Source organism: Eleginops maclovinus, chromosome 17 (genome assembly GCF_036324505.1).
Source record: "Eleginops maclovinus isolate JMC-PN-2008 ecotype Puerto Natales chromosome 17, JC_Emac_rtc_rv5, whole genome shotgun sequence".
NCBI lineage: Eukaryota > Metazoa > Chordata > Actinopteri > Perciformes > Eleginopidae > Eleginops > Eleginops maclovinus.
In genome coordinates this window covers 5,426,613-5,450,511 of record NC_086365.1, presented here as the reverse complement: position 1 = coordinate 5,450,511, position 23,899 = coordinate 5,426,613, and the positions used below count along the sequence as shown (strand labels likewise).

Sequence of the window (23,899 nt, the reverse complement as noted above, 5' to 3'; positions counted from 1 at the left end):
TCTGAAAAGGGCAGAATCTTGTGTGATTCATTCTGTCTTTCTGTTCTCTGTGCAGTGAGCACTAAGAGAATATCAGGTGGAGCCATGCAGCTTTCCTTCAGCTCCATCACTCTGGACTACTACCCTTTCCACAGAGCAGGTTTGAATTCCCAGCATGAATTGAGACTAATAAGCGTCTTTGAGCACTTGATAAATCCCTTGATAAATAAAATGTATTATTTTGACTATTATTATTAATAAAGAAAAATCTGTTTTATTTTCATCTCGTGTTTTCATTTTGTTCCAATTTTTTTTAATTCTTAAAATATTGCCTATATTTTTTCAACTTTCAATTGTCCTTTTTTTTTGTTTCATATTTGTTTATTTTCATTCAGATCTACCAACGCAATGTAGAAACACTGTAGTCGTTGTAACAAAACATAAAAACCCTTGACTTTCTGTCTAATTTAAAGTAATTGCACCAAGGCATAACTGGAACCAGAATCGTGGGATGCTTCTCAATGATGTTCAGTTCACTACAAAGGCAAATGAGATTAATCAGACAAATGATGGAGACGCTTCTCTTTCCCCTCTCTTCAGGTGACACCTGTGTCCACTGGATGCACTACAGCGAGGCTACAAAAACCAGAGAGGGTTGGGCACGCAGTCTGCTTGATGAGTTCAAGTCCAACGTGGAAATGTTAAAGACCACCGTTCGAGATCAGCAGGGCCCGGCCCCTGCACACAGTTCCCCACAGCACGGTAAACACACATATCTCAGGGTGATTATGTTTGTCGTATCTCCTGGCACACACACAGCACATCATCCCTGTGGATTTTCTGTCCTCCAGCGTCCCTTAGGGACGATGTGTATTGGCCTCTAGGAAGTCAGGAGAGAGCAGGAGGAGGAGTAGGGCTTAGGGAGGCAGATGAAGGACTCCTAGAGAGGAGCCCACACACACAGCCTCCGGCCCAGTGCTGCTGGTGCCTAGAGCCAGGTACCCCGGTGTGTGTGCGCACAGCAGGGTGCGGTGATACACACCTTAAGGGTGGTTGCTCTGTTTGTCTCCCTCCTTGTCACCCTGATTTCATGTTTGTTCTTCTCTTTATCCATCTCCCTTTTTCCCCTCTCCAGGTAAGATAAGCACCTCTTCCAGCGCTTCCTTCAGTCCTCCTCTCCCTCAAAGCCCCAAGACCCAGCTCATGTCCAGCTCCGTTGTTCTCAGGATGGCTGACTTCAGCATATACCAGGTCACTACAGGCATACACTGACACACCTTCATGAATCAAATCACTGAGGCTACTCCACACTAACTTGAGTAATCAAACAAAAGCAATCACCATGCTTTGTTTAAGCACGGTTTCAGAACTAATCTCTGTTCATACTCACACACCTTTAAAAGCCTATTATCATCATTGAGACACAGGAAGTTGATTTCCTACACAGACACTCTCACTCAAACATTTACAAATGAAGTGGGGGATGAAGTGTATTTCAAAAGTCCTTGTTTTAGGTTTTCTGAAATGCTTCAGAAGTGTAAACAAACATGCAGAAGTTCTGGATGTACAGTAGTTTTATACCATTATTAACCTTCAGTGGTACGCTCTGTGTATTGCAGGTATCAACAGCAGACCAGCGCCGCTCCAGCCCCAAGACCATGATCTCCTGCAATAAGAAGTCCCTGTACCTTCCCCCGGAGATGCCAGCCATCCATGTGGAGTTCACGGAGTACTACTTTCCTGACGGAAAAGACTATCCGAGTGAGACTTCTTATTTTATAAAACATTCATCTTTATTACGAGGGCATAAACTGTGTTAGTAGATGTTTTTGCTCACAATCCCTGTGTTCTGGCTCAGACTTCCTAACCCTCCTTCCTTTTGGATCCATTCATCTTCTTTACTCGGCTGTGGGAAGTCATTGGCTGCGTGTCTGATTGATTTCCTGAATTACACCCGGTGTTCTGAATGAAAAATCACCCAATCAATTCATTCATGGATTTCTCACAAATTCTCTCCATTAGGGAACATTTTTCCAACACTTGATGTTTTTTGGCATGAAGTGGAACTCCATGAGTTTCTCACTGTGTAAATCAAAATGCCTCATTCCTCATTCCTTCTAAAAAATATGTAACAACATATCTTTCTTGCATTCCTCTAGTCCCGTGTCCTAACCTGTACGCCCAGCTGAACGCCCTGCAGCTGGTTCTGGATCCCCGCAGCCTGGTGTGGATCAACCTGTTCACCCTCGACCTCAGGCAGAGTCTGGAGCAGTTCATGGAGATCTACAAGCTCAGCGACTCGCAGAAACCCGAAGAGCATGTGGATATCAAGGTGGACGGCCTCATGCTGAAGGTAGGGTGGACACAAAGCCTTTTGTGTTCATAGGCCGACTACAAAATCTCTCTAATAGTGCAGAAATGAAAGCTCTGTTGCAAACAAACACAGGACAGTACATATCAGAATCAGAATTCCTCTATTAGTCCCGCAGCAGGGAAATACAGTGTTACAGCACAAGCAACATAGCCGGTAAAAAAAGGCACGTAGAATGGCATGGTTTTATAGCCACTAAGCTAAAGGCAGACTCATTCCTGCTCTCCCTTCTTGTGTTGTTATGCTTATTATGTTTTCTCCTCCATTTAGCTGGTGATCCCCACAGATCGAGACACTTCCTGTCCCGCCGATCTGCCTCGCTCCATCTCAGTGCAGACGTCCGAAATGGTGGCCACCAACACCCGGCACCCGGCGAACTGCACCCGCTCCCACCTGGAGGCCCTGCTGCAGGCGTTTGAAGAGGAGCCCTTTTTCTCACCCTCTTTCTCCTCATTCCCTCGCACCTCCTCCTCCTCACCCATCCTCCATCCGGTCTTTCAGCGCCACGCTCACGAACAAGACACCAGGCTCCACGACATCTACCGGGGCCTGGTGGTGCCCACGCTGGGCACGGACGCCCTCAAGATGCCGGCCGCTGCTGACTTTTGGGCACTGCACTTTGCACAGTTCTGGGTGGACTACGAAGGCACCCGGGGAGGGAAGGGGCGGCCGCAACCCTTTGTGGACTCCTTCCCCCTGACCGTGTGGGCGACTCAGCCCGCCAAGATCGTCCAGCACCAGGAGAGACTCAGAGGGGGGTTGTCCCGGAGCACATCTGGAGAGGCCGTGGCTCGTCTGCAGAGGAAACGAATGTTAAAGGACTATTACAGTACTGACGGTGCTCAGGCACAGAGCGCAACACCGCCTCCCAGTAACGGACTCCATAAACCCCTCTCATTGGACAGTCTGCCTTCCTCCTCCTCCTCTCTGTCTTCACCATGTAAAGATCCAGATGTGCAGATATTGGTGCACGTGCAGAAGCATTTAAGTGCTCAGGTATGTTTTTATCTCCTTTAGTTATTAATATTATTAATAAAACATATTAATATTACAAGATATATAGATAGATACTTTATTCATCGCAAATTGGGGAATTATTTTGTCACGGCAGCAGTGTTGTCAAGCATACTTGTGAGTTAATAATATTTAAAAGATATAATAAGATACAAATGTGATAAAATAAACAGCAAATATATACAAAACTACAAAATAAAATACATATATCACTAGATTATCAAACTAATACCCAATATAAAAACAATACTGAAAAAACGTAACCAATTGCAAATGCATGGTGTGAGACTTGGACTGGATAAATTACTCTTTAACGTATAAATTAAATCCACATTGGTTATCAAAAAAAATCCTCGATGACCTTTCAGTATATTGTAATACAGTTTAAGAAAGCCTTCGAAACAATAACGCCTCCTCCTGGCTCTGTCTTTGCAAAATCTAGCAGGAAACAGTCGCCTACATGTTTTCCTTTATCTCCAAAACGCTTCACTGTTATTGAAGCGATGCTCGAATCAAAGTATGCCATCTCAACAGGCTTTACAGGGCCACTAGAATTACCGCTTTATGATGGCCTTATCCCAGTTTAATTTGAAATGAATGACTTGTAGCTGTCTGTGTTTCTGTATTTCAATAGTTATTTTGCTCTGTGTTCAGGTGAGCCACCGGCAGTATGTGTTCCTGATGCATCTCCAGCGCAGCATCAAAGCCCTACAGCAGACTCTGCAGCAGGATCTGGAGGCCATGGGCTCCAAGAAGGACCGCAAGGACCCCTCTCAGAATCCCGCAGACCACCAGCCCTTCACCGTCTGCCTGGGCCTCCTGCTCAAAGGTGCCGAGGTGTCCCTGCTCCTGAAGCCCGTCCCCCAGCCTGAGGGCTCACGCTCTCCGCTGGGGTCGGAGCTCTCCCCGTCAGAGAGCAGAGGAACTCTGGAGCCCGGAGGCGACGCAGGAGAGGGGCTGGAGAAGGGGAGTGAAGGAGCCGGATCTGAAGGGGGAGCAGCCAGAGGGGCCTGCACTGTCGACCAGCTGTTATGTGGTGAGGGCTCCGAGGGTCCCGCCCCCCTGGTTCCCAACACAACATCACGTCTGGACTCGGATCACAAAGCCTTACAGGAGGACAGGACTTCAGCTAAGAACTCTGGGAGGAGGAGTTCAGATGAGGGGGGAGAGGCGGGAGCAGACGGTTCGGTAGGAAATGAGGATTTGGGACTGGACTCTAAAGCTCAGATGGGGGACCCCCTGTCCGACTGGAGCGACAAAGACAAGGCCGGCAAGATGCCTCAGTCTGTATCCAGGTATTCAGTCCATCACACAAAAATGAATATAGTAAAACTGTTATCAGTAAAATCATCAGAATCAGAATCCTTTGTTTACGGTATTACAACAGCAAGAATGCAGAATAAGGTTTAGTCCATGCAAAGTAAAAGAAAAAAACTGACTTTCTCACTCTTATAGACTTTTCCTCAATCCATTTTAAATTAAATTGCTGCCCTCCCTTAGTTACAGTCCGTAGTTTTCATCACTGAATCCAAATATTCCCCCTCTGTGAATCACTGAGTCTAATGAAGGAGTTTCTCTAATTGAATCAGTCTCTTCCTGAACACAAGAGCTGTTTGTTTCACATGAATCCGTCAGTATGAATGCTCACACTTCACTGACTTTGTGAATGCTGGCTGACTTCAAGCTGCTCTGCCTCTCTGTGTGTGTTTTCTCATCTGTTTTCATATTCACCTCTGGTAGCTTTGTTGGCTACTTGTCAAAAGTCCTTGTTAGTTTTTGCCATATTCAATCAACCTCATCCTTTATTGTTTTTTATTTAAAGTTTTTAGTAGACTCAAGGTTGGGGCGTTTGAATCCTGTCTTGTATCTAAACTGGTCCTATTTTTGTACATTTCTTTAGTTCACTGTTGACATTTTTTTGTCAAAAGATTATATTTACCATCCAAATTAATCTAGTCTAGCCCAAAACAAAAAGCCACTTTAAACAGACATTTTATTAAACAGACTTTTTAACGTTTTTATTTTTTAAAACTACATTTTAAGACCGTCTGTTTCTGTCAACAATATAAAATGTAGATAGTCAGAGTTAATCTGATTTAGCAAGAGTGTAAACATTGTCCTAGTCATGGAAAAAAGAGTTGTTTAATCAACATCTTTAGTTCAGGTTTACCAAACAAACACTATTCATCACCTCATTCTTTCATTCTTAACCCATTCACTTCCTTTTCTGCCTTGACCTTGGCTTTGACCCATGCGAGGTGTGTGTGTGTGTGTGTGTGTGTGTGTGTGTGTGTGTGTGTGTGTGTGTGTGTGTGTGTGTGTGTGTGTGTGTGTGTGTGTGTGTGTGTGTGTGTGTGTGTGTGTGTGTGTGTGTGTGTGTGTGTGTGTGTGTGTGTGTGTGTGTGTGTGTGTGTGTGTGTGTGTGTGTGTGTGTGTGTGTGTGTGTGTGTGTGTGTGTGTGTGTGTGTTTTCTCTCTACCAAGGAAAGGAAGTTTGTCTGTGGTTTCTGATCTCCTCAGCTCCTCAAACTCCAGCAGATCCACCTCCCTTTATTCCATGTCCAACATGTAAGGCACTGGATCTGTGACTAGCTGTGATAATGAGTGTGTGTGTCTTTGTGATCCTGGTATGAATACAAATCAGTTGAAATGTGTTTGTGTGAATCCCCGGAGGGCATGCCTCTGCATGTGTGTTTTATGTCCGTGTGTTAACCAAGTTTCCTGTTTGGTGTCTACCTGTGTACTCGTGGTGATGGAAAACGAAGCTTCCCTTTTCTGTTTCATTTGAAGCCTTGTGTTCTCAGTCTGTAGGGAGCAACTTTGATTTATCCGTTGTGATTTTCCTGTAGATCATTTCCTGAGCTTGGGAGGAAAGCACACTTGATTCCTTTTTACATGACCTTAAACAACACCACACAAAGGAATGAAGCCATATTTAATTCATGACTTGCAGAGTAAGCCCTGACAGCCTCTGCTCGCTGTCACATTTAACAATAGAGTATAAAAGCACACAACCTCCTCTTTTCTGCTTCTTTAAATGCAACAATAAATGCCAATCCATCTCAAAACAGTGACACACAAGGACAGTGTTGCCCGAACTATAAAGAAAGATATGATTTTAAAATGAACTGTCTTTCACACACTATGTCTGTGTTGTAGTGGTCGTTTGATGCGGGACCGCTCCCAGTCCAGTTTCTCCGTGTCCTATAAGAACATGAAGAAGAGCCCGTCCCTGCAGTCGCTGGACAACATCTCCATAGACAGCTACCTGATGGAAGATGGAGACACGTACAGTCTGCTGGAGAGAGGTGGAGCTCACTTCAATGCATTTATTACACACAGACGTACCGTGTTTAATCCAACTGATTGGGGTTGAATGAGTATGGTATACAGAGACCCTCCTAATTGAAAATAAAGAATTCTCTGTTCTCCCCTAAGCTCTAGAAAATAAATCCAGTGTAGAGTTTAAATCCTCATATAATGAGCAATTCAAAATATTTTCTTTAATTTAATCCAAGTCGCATAATGAACAAAGCATGTTTTCTTTATGGGAAACAATTAGCTGCTTGTTTCATTGCTAATGGTAACTTAAGTACATTTTCAGTTCCAGCATCGCTGCTCTGTAGCTTATGATGACCTCTGTTCTCCGTGTTTAGGGGTACAAAAAGAATCTTTTAAAATATAGTCGCTGCACATACACTGGTAGGATAGTATGTTGACCAGCAGGTGGCAGCATTGCTCTGATATCTCAGTGTTGGAAGCTTCTTTAGTCCCATGATGTATTTCTAAAGCATGACCATGCATAAAAAGTCGGAAGTGTGTATTTTCTGTTTAAATAATATTTTTTTGATGTGCGGTCCAGATGACGTGTCCATGTCCGGCTTCAAGGATGCTATTAGCGAGCAGAGTGCCACTGAGAGCGCCACCGAGGCCACCATTGGTCAAGAGCAGGAGGGGGGCGTGTCCCCCGACACCGTCAGCGCCACCTCCCAGAGCATCGACGACCCCACCAAAGATACAGTGAGATACAAACACTTTAAAAAGTAAAGAAAAAAGTTTAGAAATCCCAGAAAAAGACTAGAAGATATACCATTATTATATTATTATAGACCTACCTCCACATTTCACTACAGCCTCTGTGTAGTTATGGCAATGACAGTCGTAAGTCCCAGGCTCCTCCAACAATGCAACATAATATATATATATATATATATAAATGTACCAAAAACTAATTTAAAACAATAAAAATAGTGCAAGAAATACCAGAATAGAAATAAGATGCAGCGCAAGATTAGTGTGGAAGTGATGCAGGAGAAGTGAAATGTATACATGTAGAATAAGATGAGCTAAAAATAGAATGTAATTAAATACTGCACAGGGAAATAAAATACTGCTTATTGTAAATATAAATAAATGTGCAAACGTGCAAAAGATGAATGATATGCAGTTGTGAAGGCACAGAGCTCAGGAGTTTAACAGTCTTATGGCCTTACGGATGCATATCTCATCTCGTATACTTCAGTGCTTCTTACTCTATGTTAATATAACCAGACAGTCAGTGCCGTAGGAAGATGGGAGGGAGATTTTGAAGGAATCCCTGGTGTTGGTTACTTATTGTTTTGGTTCTTCCTCTCCTCCAGGTATCGGTGCTGGTGCTGAAGGTGCAGTCGGTGTGTGTGAGCATGGAGGCATTTGGAGAGAGCACGACTGTGGCTCTCGAGGTGGGCCGGGTCACCCCCAGCCAGCTGGGCAACGTCAGCCTGAGACAGTACCTCAGCAACCGCAGCCTGGGTGAGAGGACGTCTGCTGCCATGTGATAGTGTGCTTTCATTTGATGCGTGACACAAGTAGTTCATTTATTTGTTTTTTTCTTTGTTTATCGGGCTTTCCAGCAGACAATATTACACTTTTTAGCAACATTTGGGAACAGTACATTGGGAGTTAGATGATAACATAAAACAAATCCACTCAAATAAACATTTGAAACATAGCAGGCTGCAGACGGTTTCTCCGGCACAAACAACAGCTGAAGATGAAAGTAAAGGGTAGAGATTTAGTAGTAGTAGTGTAGCTACCAGACAAGGAAAGCAGGGGAATAACTGTGTGTGTGTGTGTGTGTGTGTGTGTGTGTGTGTGTGTGTGTGTGTGTGTGTGTGTGTGTGTGTGTGTGTGTGTGTGTGTGTGTGTGTGTGTGTGTGTGTGTGTGTGTGTGTGTGTGTGTGTGTGTGTGATTTGAGGTACTTGTATTAAAATGTTCTTTATACTTTTACTCCACTACATTCATTTGAATTTAAAACTAGTAACTTTGCCATTATTTAACACACTCATACACACACTAATACAGCCAAGCCCTCCTTCTATTTACGTTGCCATGACTCCCCACAGGTATGGTGTGTTCAGTACCAATACCTGCTCAGAGCAGCCAAGGTAACTGCTGTGTGTTCATTCACCATCTGTAACCTAACATGCATGCTCGCCGCAGTGTGTGTGTGTGTGTGTGTGTGTGTGTGTGTGTGTGTGTGTGTGTGTGTGTGTGTGTGTGTGTGTGTGTGTGTGTGTGTGTGTGTGTGTGTGTGTGTGTGTGTGTGTGTGTGTGTGTGTGTGTGTGTGTGTGTGTGTGTGTGTGTGTGTGTGTGTGATTCCAGTTTGTCTTCTGTCCAGTGTCATTTCCAGACGTTTGCTCGGCGGCATTGAATGCAGATGCAGTGTGTAGCAATGCAAGAGATCGCGTGAAGTGTGTGTGTGCTCGCGCTCATTCTTTTAGAAGGAGGGGGTGTTAACGAGACAAAGGGATCTCTCTCCTCCAGTGTGTGTGTGTGTGTGTGTGTGTGTGTGTCAAATTGAAATGGACTGCAGCCGTTTGTGCAGACTGATGTTAACCCCTGATCTTCCCACTCTCTGCTCGCCCTAATTCCTCCCCCTTTCTCCCCACCTCCCTCCTCTCCCCACTGCAGCAGACTGTGCAGTTTCCCTCCAGTGATTCAGGCAATGAGAGAAACGCCAGCTTTACCTCTCCCTCTCCTCCTCACCCCCCTATCTCACAAGAGCATTCCCTCCTCCTCCCCTCTTTCTCTGTCCCTCCTCACTCTTCCCTCCAGCTCCTCCATCTTCCTGCTAATCCTCTCTCATTTAACCTCCCCTCTCTTCACCTTTTTTCTTCCCCTTCATCTCCCTCCCTCTCCAGGCCCTCTTCCCTCCCCTTGTCTTATCACAGTCACTCAGTCACCGGCTGCTGGCTCCCCCTTCTTGTTCTCTCTCGCCTCACCCGCTCCCATCTTCTCTCACCATTTGCCTCCACCCTGTACGATTGAGAGAGAGTATGTCATTTTATCTGTGAAAAGCTGACAGCATTGTGTGTGTGTGTGTGTGAGTCTTGGAATTGCTCTTTGGTATTAACCTTCTGCTAAATTTCCTTCAGAGAGCGTGTTAAAGGGACACGATGCACTTCTCACAGTCATAATAAACAGATTTCTTTCTTTAAGTGGCCGTCGTCATGCCCCGCTGAGCGTTTCGCCTTTTTAAAATGTGTGTCTGGAGAGCAGCTGTGTGCTTTCCAGCTCAAGTTGTGTGAAAAGGAGGGATTTAATTACCCCTAGCTCTTCTCAAAGCTTCATCAGTTTCTCTCCATCCTCACATTCTCATTTACTCCTTCAATATACAGGAATTGTATCTTCAGCATTTGTTGTGTCTCATTCATGAAAAGGAGGGAACAGAGTGCTTCAATGGTTAAAACTTCTCTTTGAATCCTCAGTTCTTGGTGGGAGTTTCCACAGAACCCTCTAATCCCTAGTCCCCGGAAATAATTAAACATCACTGCAGCATGAGGCCCGTGGGATTGTACAGAATCTCTAGCTCTCCTCCAGCCCACCCTTTTCTTAATTCCTTCCTGCTCCTTTCTTTGCTTTTGCAGTCATTTAAAGTCTCTGTCCCACTTCTCCTTCAGATATTCTGCTTCCTTCATCTCTCCTCTTAGTTTACACTCGTTTAAACCTGGCCTTAACATGCACCCTTGTTTTAGAGCGAATTGACATAAAATCCTCATTATGACTGACGGATATATATTTTATACTACAACTGAATAAGTTGCACCTCCATTCACTCCATATTGCTGACTCAGATCAGTCAGTGGTTTTATATCATCGGACATATCACATTCTGATAAGATAATCAAGTGCAGATAAGTCATCAAATAATTTAGTGTTGTGAAAAAGAAATGTAAATAGAACAATTGGCCATTTACAAACAAACTTGTGTGATATATTTTCTTATATTTGGCATTTAGCAAACTTACCAATACTGGATTTTTCACACAAATGTGCAAATTGATATTTAGAATATGTAATTAGTTTTTTTTCATTGTGACTTAGACAAGTTTGATTCAAGTTCTTTCAAGACAATTTATTTCATGTAAATGACCTCAAACCTATTTGGTGTTTGTTTTCCAGAATATTGTTACTTATAAACCAACATCAACACCATGCCAACATAACTAAGATATTTAGCTATAATATATTTATTTTAATTCAACACAAAGTCAAATAGCAAAAATGTTCTCTATCAAGACTCGTGTGACTAAGACAGGAAAGAGGAGATTCCTGAATATCCACATTAATTTTGGGTGTATTTTAAAGTCAGGTGTGCAGACAGGAAGCTAATGCTAACCGCCTTCCTCTCCTCATTTGCTATCAGGTGGTGAGATCCGCTCTGCGGCCCCCGGGGCCCTCCACAGTCCAGAGGTGCGGGCTCGCCTGGAGAGCGGCCCCTGTGCCGCCGCTCACTCCGTGCTGGCCGAGCGCAACGGCTTCCTGCAGCTGCATCTCCAAGGATACCAGGCTAACTTCCTGATGTCCACGCTGCGTAACATGGCCAACTTCCTGGAGGATGACTCGGCCCCGCAGGTGCTGCCCATGGAGATCAGCGTCAGGGACACACACGTCAACCTGAAGGTGAGATTTAGCTTCGTTTATCATAGCCTCTCCTGAAAAGCAAGACATCAAAAATACAGTCAACACAAATGGCAAACTTGACACATACTCGCAGATGAAACTGATCCTGTTTCAACACTTTTTCTATCTCAACTACAAGTCCCCATGGCATCCTACAAATATGTTTTCAAACATTTATTTCTGAGGTGATTGAGTCAATAACAGTGCTATCACTTAGCAATTAGTGTTTGCCTTAGGGGCCCAAACTGCTGCAGTCTGGGGACACGTTCAGATGACTCTAAATAGTTTTTTAATTGAGGATATCAATATAAAGGAATCCCTGATGTTTTGCACACTGTTGTACTTTCTGCTCTTTCTGGAAGCCTTTTGTTTTACCCTCAGGTTATTGTTGCAGAACAACCTGCACAACATGCATATTTGTCCTTTTTTTTTTCCCATTTGTGTCGCAGAGTAATAGACCCCATAACTCACCGCCGCACAAGTTAAATATTTTGAATCGCGGCCTAATTGGAAGTTGTATTTGAACTGAATGTTTAATGACATAGAAAGGCCGCTCTCTGGGGTTCCTTCACAACTGAGTAGATTAGCTGCGGAGCTGATGTGGAAACCTGGATGTGGATCAGTTTCTCTCTCAGAGCCTTCCTCCTCCTCTCACATATCCAAAGTTTTACAACCTCCCTGAGCATGTGCTGTCTCTGCTGCAGGACGACGGCCCCCGGGACAATCCCTCTGAGTTGGAGCCCTCGCCGATCACGCTGCACGTGGACAGCCTCATCATACACCGGAGGGACGACGGCTCCTTCTCTATAGGAGGTGAGAAACACACACTTTCATTTGCCAGATATCTCTACCTCCTCTTCAGCGCTGATTCACCGCCGTTATATAACACGTCCTATTAAGTGCGTTCAAATACTCGCCTCCAAATTCCCTTCTGTTGCCTCTGTCCTCCTCACAGTGGACACAGCAGCGGAGACCGAGCCCAGGAAAGAGGTGTTGTTGAGTGACGGCGCTCTGACTCCGGTTCCTGAGGTTGTGGGTGTTTTCTGTGGTGTACCAAAGGCTACACAGACCCAAGCCCTACCCAGCAGCCCCCTGCTGTCTAACAGGGAAAAGGTGAGACCGTAAGGTGGCAACACGTGGGACAAAAAGTATGTTCGTGTGGACAAGTAACTGCGATGCTCAGAGCTAGTTTGGGTTTAAATATAATGTTTATCTGATCAGTTTTACAGCAAAAGTGGCACAGCAGGTAGAAAATGTAAGAAATTATACCAAAAAAAAGTGATGTAAAAAGTTGGGATTCATAGAAGCCTTCGATAAAATGCAAGTTTTAGACGGGCGACTGTCAATCGAATCAGCTAATTGTGTGGGACCAATGATAGGAATGAAACACATGGCCACACTACGAGATGCACTATTGGCTAATATGGGGGTAGAAGTATTCAGGCACAACATTTTACCCGCATAACTTCCCCTGCAGACCATCTTAAAGATTTGGTTGTCATGAAATTGCATACATATACAGTGGGGCAAAAAAGTATTTAGTCAGCCACCAATTGTGCAAGTTCTCCCATTTAAAAAGATGAGAGAGGCCTGTAATTTTTATCATAGGTACACTTCAACTATGAGAGACAAAATGAGAAAAAAAATCCAGGAAATCACATTGTAGGATTTTTAAAGAATTTATTGGTAAATTCCTCGGTAAAATAAGTATTTGGTCACCTACAAACAAGCAAGATTTCTGGCTCTCACAGACCTGTAACTTCTTCTTTAAGAGGCTCCTCTGTCCTCCACTCCATCAGTATAAAAGACACCTGTCCACAACCTCAAACAGTCATACTCCAAACTCCACTATGGCCAAGACCAAAGAGCTGTCAAAGGAGACCAGAGACAAAATTGTAGACCTGCACCAGGCTGGGAAAACTGAATCTGCAATAGGTAAGCAGCTTGGTGTGAAGAAATCAACTGTGGGAGCAATTATTAGAAAATGGAAGACATACAAGACCACTGCTAATCTCCCTTGATCTGGGGCTCCACGCAAGATCTCACCCCGTGGGGTCAAAATGATCGGTGAGCAAAAATCCCAGAACCACACGGGGGGACCTAGTGAATGACCTGCAGAGAGCTGGGACCAAAGTAACAGAGGCTACCATCAGTAACACACTACGTCGCCAGGGACTTCAATCCTGCAGTTCCAGACGTGTCCCCCTGCTTAAGCCAGTACATGTCCAGGCCCGTCTGAAGTTTGCTAGAGGGCATTTGGATGATCCAGAAGAGGATTGGGAGAATGTCATATGGTCAGATGAAACCAAAATAGAACTTTTTGGTAAAAACTCAACTCGTCGTGTTTGGAGGAGAAAGAATGCAGAGTTGCATCCAAAGAACACCATACCTACTGTGAAGCATGGGGGTGGAAACATCATGCTTTGGGGCTGTTTTTCTGCAAAGGGACCAGGATGACTGATCCGTGTAAAGGAAAGAATGAATGGGGCCATGTATCGTGAGATTTTGAGTGAAAACCTCCTTCCATCAGCAAGGGCACTGAAGATGAAGCGTGGCTGGGTCTTTCAGCATGACAGTGATCCCAAACACACCGCCAGGGCAACGAAGGAGTGGCTTCGTAAGAAGCATTTCAAGGTCCTGGAGTGGGCTAGCCAGTCTCCAGATCTCAACCCCATAGAAAATCTTTGGAGGGAGTTGAAAGTCCGTGTTGCCCAGCGACAGCCCCAAAACATCACTGCTTTAGAGGAGATCTGCATGGAGGAATGGGCCAAAATACCAGCAACAGTGTGTGAAAACCTTGTGAAGACTTACAGAAAACGTTTGACCTCTGTCATTGCCAACAAAGAGTATATAACAAAGTATTGAGATGAACTTTTGTTATTGACCAAATACTTATTTTCCACAATAATTTGAAAATAAATTCTTTAAAAATCCTACAATGTGAATGTGTTTTTCTCATTTTGTCTCTCATAGTTGAGGTATACCTATGATAAAAATTACAGGCCTCTCTCATCATTTTAAATGGGAGAACTTGCACAATTGGTGGCTGACTAAATACTTTTTTGCCCCACTGTACATATTTTTCCCCTTCATCCTCATCCAAAAAAGGCTTTGGTTCCTGTCTGAGGCTAGTATAAAACGTTTTAGTGCCAAGTGTTGGTTTTGCCAAGCTATTCCAGTCCCCTGCTTGGCTTGCATTTTGCTTACAGTGGGAGTGACATTTATCAATTCAAGCAGAATTCATGCATTTCATTTTCAAATGGAAGATTAAGAGTGATCCGTTACATAACGCTGTTTTAAGTCAGCTGATCCACACAACAAACCAGGTCATTCCCTTTCAACGTGAGCCATTTTCTGATGTGTCACTGGCATAAACGTTAGTTGTTACATCTAGGGGAATTATTCATCAGGATTGCAACTAAACATACAACACAAAGACTCAGAGAGTGGTGAGCAAACAATGGTAGCTCTTAGTGTTTAAATCGGGTGTCTCAAAACTTGTTTCACTGGGCCACGAACTAGAGGTGAGGTATATTGCCTCATATGTTAAGTTAGAAGTTAGAAAATTCTATCAAATGTAGGTAACTACGATCAAACAAACTGACAGTTTTTTTTCTTTGTTTCCAGGTGCTGATGGAGGAAAACGAATGTTTAAAGGTGGAGCTGTCCCGAGCCAAGATGGCGCTGGCCGAGGCTCAGATGGAGAAGGACTCGCTGCTGCACCGCATGAAGAACCTGAAAGTGAACAGCAGCTAGACCCGCCTCTCTCTTGTTTCCTGGCCCTCTGCTCTGTGCGATGCAGACTGACACTGATGGGCATCATGTAAAATGAAAGGCAACATCAACAAGCAAATAAAACGACTAAAACGTGCTTTCTTTGCTGAGAGAGCCATCATGTGACTTGTGACTTCAGAATAATTCCCTCATAAAGCAATGCAGAGTCTGTGAAGACTCAAAAATCTACGTTTTTACGTCCTCCGCTTTACACTGCGGAGGCTTTGACAGAGTTTAAAATTGACTCTGTTGAGGTGTGTGAGTGTGAGAGAAAGAGGATAAGAATCTATATCCGTGGCTGTGCGTACAGAAATCGTTCACACACTATTCCTGTTGTGCATGTGAAACAGAGGAATCACAGCTGACCTTAGACGAGCTCCATTCAATCGTGTACATATGAAGGAACACTGAATGTCGTACCTTCAGAGGAATGTCTAAAAAGAAACGACTTATTTTGCACTGCACATAAATAATAATTTAGTGCTTTCATATTCAGAACGGACGGGACAAATCATGCTCTCTCTCGCCCTCCGAGTGTGTACAGTGTAAATTGTATAAGAATGTGAACACATGACTATTTTCTTCAGATCCTCCAATGGTTATGCAGTGTTTCTTTTTGAATGTGTGTGTGTGTGTTTGTGTCGGCCAGAAACAAGCATTTCATTACAAATAGAGGATACATTTATATCTGTCAGTTCCACAGCTTTGTCAGCAAAATGACCCACAGTAAAGTCTGTAACCCCCCCATCATATTTTTCTATTTGTAAATAGCTACTTAACATGTGCAGCACTTTTAAAACAGAGGCACTGTAAATACAACCACAACTGTGACAGAACAAAAGTGGAGAAATGGGAACTAATGTGTGCTCCCTGTTTAAAATAAATGATAATAGAGGAAGGAAAACAGGAAAAGGCACATTAAAGCTGCCTGATTAAATATATTAAGTGTGTGTCTTTATGTAGATTTCTTATCTGCCTTGTGTCATTTTTTCATGGATGCTGGTGTTCCATGCGTCATCCCTTTGTGACGACTGCAGGGGAAACTCCTGAGTAGATGTTAAAAATGACAACACAAAGGACTAAAAAAAGGACAGTTTTGAGTTTTACAAACTTTGCTTTCATGTAGTTTCAGTAAATCTTCCAAATCTCAGTATGCAACAATCATAACCCCAACTTTAGCTTGGCCCAGTTCATTTCAATTTCTATCTTTCCAAAAATAATTCTGGATCCTGTAAAGACTAGTTCTCTGCACAAACATGATGTCAAGACTTGAAAGTGTCAGAGGTAGGATTTTAACACGATTGTATGTGAATAGATTTGTTTGAAGGAAATGATTTTCTTTCATTTCTATGCTCTTCCCCTGCTCCCCTATCTTTGAGAAACCCCCCCTCTGAACCCCCGTGAAGGAAAGAAAAAGACACACAAGTAATAAGTTGTATTTTGTCTGTCAAAGCTGCTGAAATACTGCTGAAAATAAAAGGGTATCCAATTTCACTTTTGTACGTTTTCTTTTTTCCAACTTATCAAATATATCCGTGCTTCTGCAGAGTGCTGGGCCTCCCAACTCATTCAAATTGTTAGTATTAACTGTAAATACTAAAATAAGCCTAACTATTTTGATTAATAATTTTCCAAACCTTTTCAAGTACAAACACCTAGAGAAGTGACGTCAAAGGCAATTGATCAGTTTCCATTCTCTTTAATACATCTATGATTTCCGACTTTTGGGTATTGTTTTGAGTTCATCTTGAGCCGATGTTTTGTCTGATAACTGAAGAAAAAAACTTAGAATTTTAGTGCAGCCTCAAATGAGCTGCTCAGAATCGCAGCAGGATAGAGTTTGGACTTTGTGCACATAAATGGTCATGACATTTTACCGCTGAAGTAGTGCAGTGAGTCATAGAAGGGCATTAAGTGTGTGTGTGTGTGTGTGTGTGTGTGTGTGTGTGTGTGAGAGACAGACAGACAGACAGACAGAGAGAGAGAGATAAAGTTCTGCTCTGCTGCTATTCACACGAACGCCTGTTTACATACTGTAGCTTAATGTTTCTGTGATGACGGCTATGTCACAGGGCAGCACTGGTTATGTAAGCAAAGCATGTACACTTTCATTTATATACTGTGTGTGTGTGTGTGTGTGTGTGTGTGTGTGTGTGTGTGTGTGTGTGTGTGTGTGTGTGTGTGTGTGTGTGTGTGTGTGGTTGGTGGCTTACGTGCAGCTGGATTGCGTTGCATATGATGAAAGAGAGAGTCATCAGGTTGTGTGTTGGCTCACTGTTCTCTGTTTCAATCTTTGCTTTCTGTTTTATATCTCTGACGGAGTAATAAAAAGGTGAAATAAATGATGGCTGGATTCCATTTAGGCGCTTCAGTTCTAAGCAAAAACTTCAGCAGGGCCTTGAATACTTTCCAGCTTCTCAAATGTGAGGATTTTATTTATGTGTGGGCATTTTAATCCAAGTTGTTATTGACAGTGGAGTTAAACGTACTGAGATTCTCTACTTAACAGTCTTAAAATACTGCATTACAAGTCAAAATTGAAAATGTTACTTAAATAAAAGTGCAGAAGTATAATCAGCTAAATGTAGCTAAGTATCAAAATTAAAAGTACTCATTGTGCAGAATGCATAAAATAAATCATTACACAACATTATATTTTCAGTTTTCATCATTACAAAATACATATACAAGTTTAACTACTTAGTAAATTAGTAGTAAATATATATATATCATATAAACACGCATATTTATGTAGAAACGTGTTTTAAAGTGTCAAATAAATGTATAGCAGTAAAAGTGCAACAGAAAATTGAAACTCCCAAGTAAAGTACAAGTATCTAAAAATGATACTCAAGTACATTACTGCTCCTTGATTTTCTCAACATAACAGTCATATTTTAAAATCAAAACTCTTGTAAAAATAACTTTTAGTGAAACAAAAAGTTGATAAATGGGTAGGTTTACAAAAAGGAAAATGCAGCAACCAATCAGTTAGTTGTTGAATTTATTTCTCAAGCAAACGCAAATGACTGACTGGGGACAGGTTTTACTGATTTTTCACATATCATACTCTAAAGGAATAATCAAATCTTACCCAAAACTGAAAATAATGGTTTTCTGCAGCATCATTTTTGAATCAGTTGCAACACGTTTTCGAGTTCAGGCGGAGGGCATAGCAGCTTTAGGTAGAGTACTTGAGGGCAGCACTTACCTCTGAATTCCAATTAAGCAGCATGTTGAAGCCATCAGGCATGTCCCAGCATGCAATTGCGGCATGGGGCCGCAATGGAGAGGAGGGGCTGTTGATGTTTCTCAGACTGTCAGTAGACAGATCAGAGCACGTTCAGAAAATAAAAAAAAGAAATCTATATTCTGCTTTTATTCAAGCCTGCTCTGACCTGACAGGGAGGCTATTTTAGTAACACACCTGTTTCTAAATCCTGCAGCAGGGAACACACCTCCAGCATGGAGAGCAACTGCGCATGTCCGTGTTTGACACAATAAGTCTGAAAAATGTCCACAATAAGCACAGCTGGGGGATTTCAGTGTGACTTTCTAAAGAGACTAACAAAGGCATCGCCTCCTGTTCGTGTTGTGGCATCTCCATCATCCACGCCCAGACTGTACTGTAAATCAGCGGAAGTGGCTGGTGTAGATTTCAAAATAAAAGTTTAGATTTGCACAAGGAGTATCAAGGACCAAGGCTCAGATAGAAAACACATATTTAGTTTTGCAACATAATATCGTTGTTTATCTCAGAAATGTTGTTGATTTTAAATTGGCTTCTAATCAGGCAATGTGAGCACAATAAGTTCAAGGACATCCAGGTTTAAGCTGTTTTGAGATTTGATACATATTTTGGGGGAAATACAACCATTATGCAGGGCTTTAAGGAAAGGCACGTAATATAGCACCTTTCAACAAAAGGCAATTCAAAGTGCTTTACAAAAAGGAAATACATTAAAAGTATTTAGAAATAGTGCAGCAGAAACACATTATACAATGGCATTCATCATTCATTAAAAAGCAAAGATAATAAAATAAACACAACAGGTATACTATACATATGAAATAACAGTATCTTGAATGTTTCCTTTCATCACATTGTGTTTTTTCTTTGCTTGATTATATCATATTTCCAAATTCATCTTTGTTTAATCACACTTCGCAAATCTGCAGCAAGTTCGATTTTCTAACATCAAATATTATTTTTTTTGTCCAATGGCCCAAAAGCAGCACATTTTGCCTCTTTACTCCAAAACTGTGCATAAAGTCATTTGTCTTAATGTGTAGTATAACCGGTATTAGTAGAGCATTACTGTTTCAAGTGATTTTGGAAGAAATAAACAGTAAACCCTGGCTGTTTCTAACCTGATAACTAAATGAGGTGCAAAAATGGGTGTTTAACAGAAAAAGGTGTTGAAATGGTGGCGTTTCACAGCACTGTTAGCCTTCTCTAAACTTACCTTATGTCAACTTGCTAGCGTGGGATGCAATTTAAGAAGTCTTTAAGAGAATACAAATATTTTATGGTGACAGTATAATAATTTGCTAGTAGTTTATTATAAATGATATTATTATATCATAACTGCGGGAACGTTTGGCTTAGGTATAGTTAAACTTTGACACAGCTCATCATTTTCTCTGTCCTCTGTCTGCGTTCCCAAGGCATACATCTTTCGGCCTTGGGGTTGCTGTAATCTCCCTTATACACTCTGAACTGATTAAAAACTCGTATTGTAGTAGAGTTCTTCAGAATTGGTGCTCAACTCATGGTGCAACAAATCTCTAATAAACCTTCAGTGTTTGCCATCAAAGTTCCAGCTCCACTGTGTCTCTCTGAGTTTCGTCTCCATTCCTTCAGAAGTTTCCATCACAATATCATTATGATGTTATATTATGAAGTTACCTATCCTTTTACTTTTTAGGATAGCCATTGATGAATGCCATTGTATAATGTGTTTCTGCTGCACTGTTTCTAAATGCTCTTAATGTCTTTCATTTTTGTGGCTCAGTCAGTAGGGGCTTAGACTGGGAATCGTAGGGTCGCTGGTTCAAGTCCCCGAACAGACTTGAAATATGGAAAGTGGACTGCTACTTGGAGAGGTCCCAGTTCACCTCCTAGGCCCTGCTGTGGTGCCCTTGAGCAAGGCACCAGACACCTCCAATCCCCCTTCCCCATTGCTCCCCGGGCGCTGCACAATAGCTGCCCACTGCTCCTAGTACTAGGATGGGTTAAATGCAGAGGGCCAATTTCACTGTGTGTGCTCTGTTGTGGGCATGTATGTGACTAATAAAGAGGGTTTCATCCTCCGATTCGATACATTTAATTAGCTATATTATTAGCATTAACGAGCTAACTGATGTGTTTTTGAATTGCAACCATCAACAAACTTTCATATAATATAAAATTAAGACAAAATATCAAAATATCAAATAAAACAAGATATATAAAATACAAATGAAATGTTTTTTCATGCCAGAGGTCGGTTGGCAAAGTTTATAACATTATGAGTTTTATTGTGAAAGCTACAACAGGAAGTGCGCAATAAGTAATCAGGGCTAACTTGACACCTGTGTCTCAGAAAGGCACCGGCCAGTGCGGTAGGTTCAGGGGAGAGAGGTGGAGACTACAGCTGGAACGGAGAGCTTTCTTGTGGAGGCGTACAGGGTTTCACCTCCCACCAGGTGTCAGCTGGAGCTTCAGACCGGACAGGAGCCTCTGCTCGGACATGGAAGGAGTTTTCTTTCTTTTTTAAAAACAGGTTTACTCTTTACTTTTCACTTCGCGTTTGCTTTGGAGCTCGCGGTTCTCCCTGCTGCGCTTGTTTGCACTGAGGTTACACACAGGAGCCGTGCACGAGAGGAGATTACGGAGCAGTGCTTGTGAATGGACTGAGGTTAAAAGGCACCAGGGGATAAGTGCACGTCAAGCCTGCTCTGCGGCATCAATAACACCTATTTCACCGTGCAGCAGTAGCATGCAGCGAGAGGAGTCCTTTCAGATGCTTTCCCACTCCAGACAGTGAGGGAATACGGGTCGGAGAGGAGGAGGCACTTGGGATATATGGGAGGTTTGTTGGATTTCATCACCCCGTCGTTGTAAACTTGTGTCCGGGATGGGGAAGGAGCAGGAGCTGCTGGAAGCCGCCCGGACCGGGAATGTCGCCGTGGTGGAGAAATTGTTGAGTGGGAAGAAGGGGATTCTGGGGTCAGGTTCAGGCTCCATCCCTCTGCCCAACCTACTGAGGTAAGAAGCTGCTTTCATCTCCTTCTCATGACCGCTAAAGTGTTCAGGGAGCCCCGGGGTGCTGCAGGGGATTCCTGGGGGTGTTCCCATGCTGCAAAATTAGGCATTAGCTTCATCATGGGTCAATGCACTTTAAATGAGCCTAGGAACACTATCCTCCCAGCTGCAGTATGGAGTGTAACATATATATTCAGTACTGTCTTTTCCACATTGGATCCCTAAAATGTGGGTTTTTAGAGCTTTGTGGACCCTGCTGCAGTAGAGGAAATAAACGAAATTAAGTCTTGTGATGCAAAGTTAAGAGAGTTGTGTGAGGCAAAGTGCACTTTAAGGCCCTTAGAATTGCTTCAGGCATAGTACACTTAGAGCCCATACTGTATCTGTGACAGAATGCATCAAAGGTCTCAGGGTGCTGGTGTTGGTCTGCTTGTTGTGGGAGTCACTACTGGCTGAGCACAAAAAGAACAGTCAGTACCTTCAGCCTCCTGACAGCTGTCAAAATGTGGATTTGTTGAACATGACGGGCAAAAGCTGGGATGATGTTGCTCTTGTAACCACTGTAGAATGTCTTCATGCATCATTTCTGTGGAGCTTTTATGTGCCAGGCTTTCTAAAAGCCACCATACCTTCCTCTCTTTGTATTTATCAGCACTGTCATGGTGGCAAAGGTATTTTTCTTCTGTAATAGCATTAGTGAATTGATCATTTATACACATTTCCGTGGTGTTTGTAAAGCACTGTGTCTGTTCTCATGATGCTTGGAAGCCTGGCATGCAGGATGTCTGAGTTAGCTGCAAATCAGCTGTGCATCCACATGCTTCTTTGTGCCAGAAGGCAAACAATGGACACACATGGATGTGGATTTGTGTATTAAGAACAGGGATAGAGGAGAGTGAGGGAATGTTTGTTTGTAACAGGTGGCAACATGTTTGCTAGCCTTGCTATGAAAATACCATGTTAATTCCCCAGTATTATTTTAGTATCTTGTGATGTGACTGCCTGGTGCTGTTCACTAATCATAATAAACATTAAGAATTTTCCCAGGAATATTTCCTGCTTCCTTTTCTTTCCGAACCCTAACCCACAAAGGCCTGGATCTAGCCGCGAGAACAACTGCTGAGGTTATTATGGTCCCTCCTCCCACCCCTGCAGCCTCTCCCTGTCTCTGCTGAGGCCCAGGCTGAACCAGGTGATTAGGAGATCAAAGGTGGGGGTGTCTGGGTGGAGTATCGCCTCAGGGCCCCCGGGTAGAGCGTCTCATAACCGGGTGGAGGTCGCATGCTGCCAGGGAGGATGCCGACCACTCTTTTTCTAAGCTAGGGGGTCATACGCTGTGGTCTGTGGACTTACGGACAAGAACTGTATTAGTTTAAAATAAAGACATCATTTCAACCTCTGCCAAGGAGGATATGTGGTTGGTTCGGTTTGTCAGCAGGGTTATGAAAACGATTAGCCTGATTTTCATAAATTTTGCTGGAAGTTGTCTTCTGAGTGTGTCTGTGTCACAAGGCAGATACACACGCTATTCTCCATTTAAGAAAACAGCCTTGGCTGCGATCTGCACACTCTGAAGTCTTTGTTGTTTAAACCTTACTTGTATAAATAAATGGAAAGTCAGCTCAGTATGCAGTGACATTTGCTCTGCAAAGTTGCAAGAGCACGAAAAATCCAGAGCCAGATAGAAGTGCAGCAGCAGAGACTGATGAGCTGATAATTGCTGCAGCTTCTCAAAGTATCGAGAAGCTGCACCGCCTGCTGCAACAAGTGGTCTGCATGTGGTTTATTGTCTCCGCGGGTTGCCACGGCTCATGTTTACAATATTTACCCTCGTACAGTTATGTCCGTGTGATTCTCTTCTTATTTCAGCATATCAATTCCTCTCTGAGATAATAATTGTTAAGGTGAGAAGGACTCATTGTAGCCAGTTGCACACTGATCCCACTTTTTGTTGCTTCCCTTGTAATATTTTATGAAAAGAGAAGTAGGCTTGCCATGTGTCCCCAACCCATACTGCATTTCTGAGTTTAATATCCCAGGATGTATTGCCAAAACATTATTCATTCATGTTTCCTCTCAGGAATGTGTCATAACTTTACCCTGACTTTCACTGTACTGCCAGCATCAGTTAAACACACTCAAACGTGATTAAATGTGGTCTGGAGTTCCACTCCTAAATAGATTGTCAGATGATGTTTGCTTGTCCTTCACGCCATTAATTTGTGTTGATAAAAGGGATTTAACAGAAATATACACTTTATATGGGTTACTGTATCTCGTCTCCTACATCCCAAACCTGTAAACATTGTCACATTGTGTTTGGTTTGCAAATTAGGATTTAATTAAATGTATTCAAGGACAGGGATTGTACAGAACACTGCATTTTTAAAGCTCTTCGAGGCGATTACAGAATGACACAACAAAGATTTTGGAAAATGCAGCTTTTAGTTAAAGCACAAAGCAGTACAAGACCAGAGAGAAGCATTATGGGTGGGAATACCCCAGTAGGTTTGGCGTTGTTTTATTGGCAGTGAGTTATGTCTTCTGTGTTACACACTTGGCTTTCATT

The 23,899-nt window shown here is 42.8% G+C and overlaps 2 protein-coding genes across 4 annotated transcripts in view; both read left to right on the top strand.

Annotated features, from left to right (window-relative positions):
* Window positions 1-16,577, top strand: part of bltp3b (bridge-like lipid transfer protein family member 3B) — a 33,268-nt gene extending 16,691 nt beyond the window's left edge. The window contains exons 9-24 of one of the 3 annotated variants that reach the window (XM_063905422.1): window positions 56-139; window positions 580-741; window positions 1,115-1,230; window positions 1,599-1,740; window positions 2,139-2,332; window positions 2,621-3,346; window positions 4,019-4,659; window positions 5,848-5,931; window positions 6,523-6,671; window positions 7,226-7,383; window positions 8,004-8,154; window positions 8,749-8,790; window positions 11,053-11,309; window positions 12,014-12,122; window positions 12,265-12,422; window positions 14,937-16,577. In XM_063905422.1, coding sequence (XP_063761492.1) covers window positions 56-139; window positions 580-741; window positions 1,115-1,230; window positions 1,599-1,740; window positions 2,139-2,332; window positions 2,621-3,346; window positions 4,019-4,659; window positions 5,848-5,931; window positions 6,523-6,671; window positions 7,226-7,383; window positions 8,004-8,154; window positions 8,749-8,790; window positions 11,053-11,309; window positions 12,014-12,122; window positions 12,265-12,422; window positions 14,937-15,065 — 3,302 coding nt within the window. In that variant the 3' untranslated portion in view covers window positions 15,066-16,577. The remainder of the gene's footprint in view (window positions 1-55; window positions 140-579; window positions 742-1,114; window positions 1,231-1,598; window positions 1,741-2,138; window positions 2,333-2,620; window positions 3,347-4,018; window positions 4,660-5,847; window positions 5,932-6,522; window positions 6,672-7,225; window positions 7,384-8,003; window positions 8,155-8,748; window positions 8,791-11,052; window positions 11,310-12,013; window positions 12,123-12,264; window positions 12,423-14,936) is intronic. The other 2 variants (XM_063905421.1, XM_063905420.1) reach the window with 2 other exon arrangements.
* Window positions 16,578-20,697: 4,120 nt separating this feature from the next.
* Window positions 20,698-23,899, top strand: part of anks1b (ankyrin repeat and sterile alpha motif domain containing 1B) — a 198,927-nt gene continuing 195,725 nt past the window's right edge. Inside the window, exon 1 of the mRNA XM_063905367.1 lies at window positions 20,698-21,333. Within this exon, the coding sequence (XP_063761437.1) occupies window positions 21,203-21,333 (131 nt within the window). The 5' untranslated portion in view covers window positions 20,698-21,202. The remainder of the gene's footprint in view (window positions 21,334-23,899) is intronic.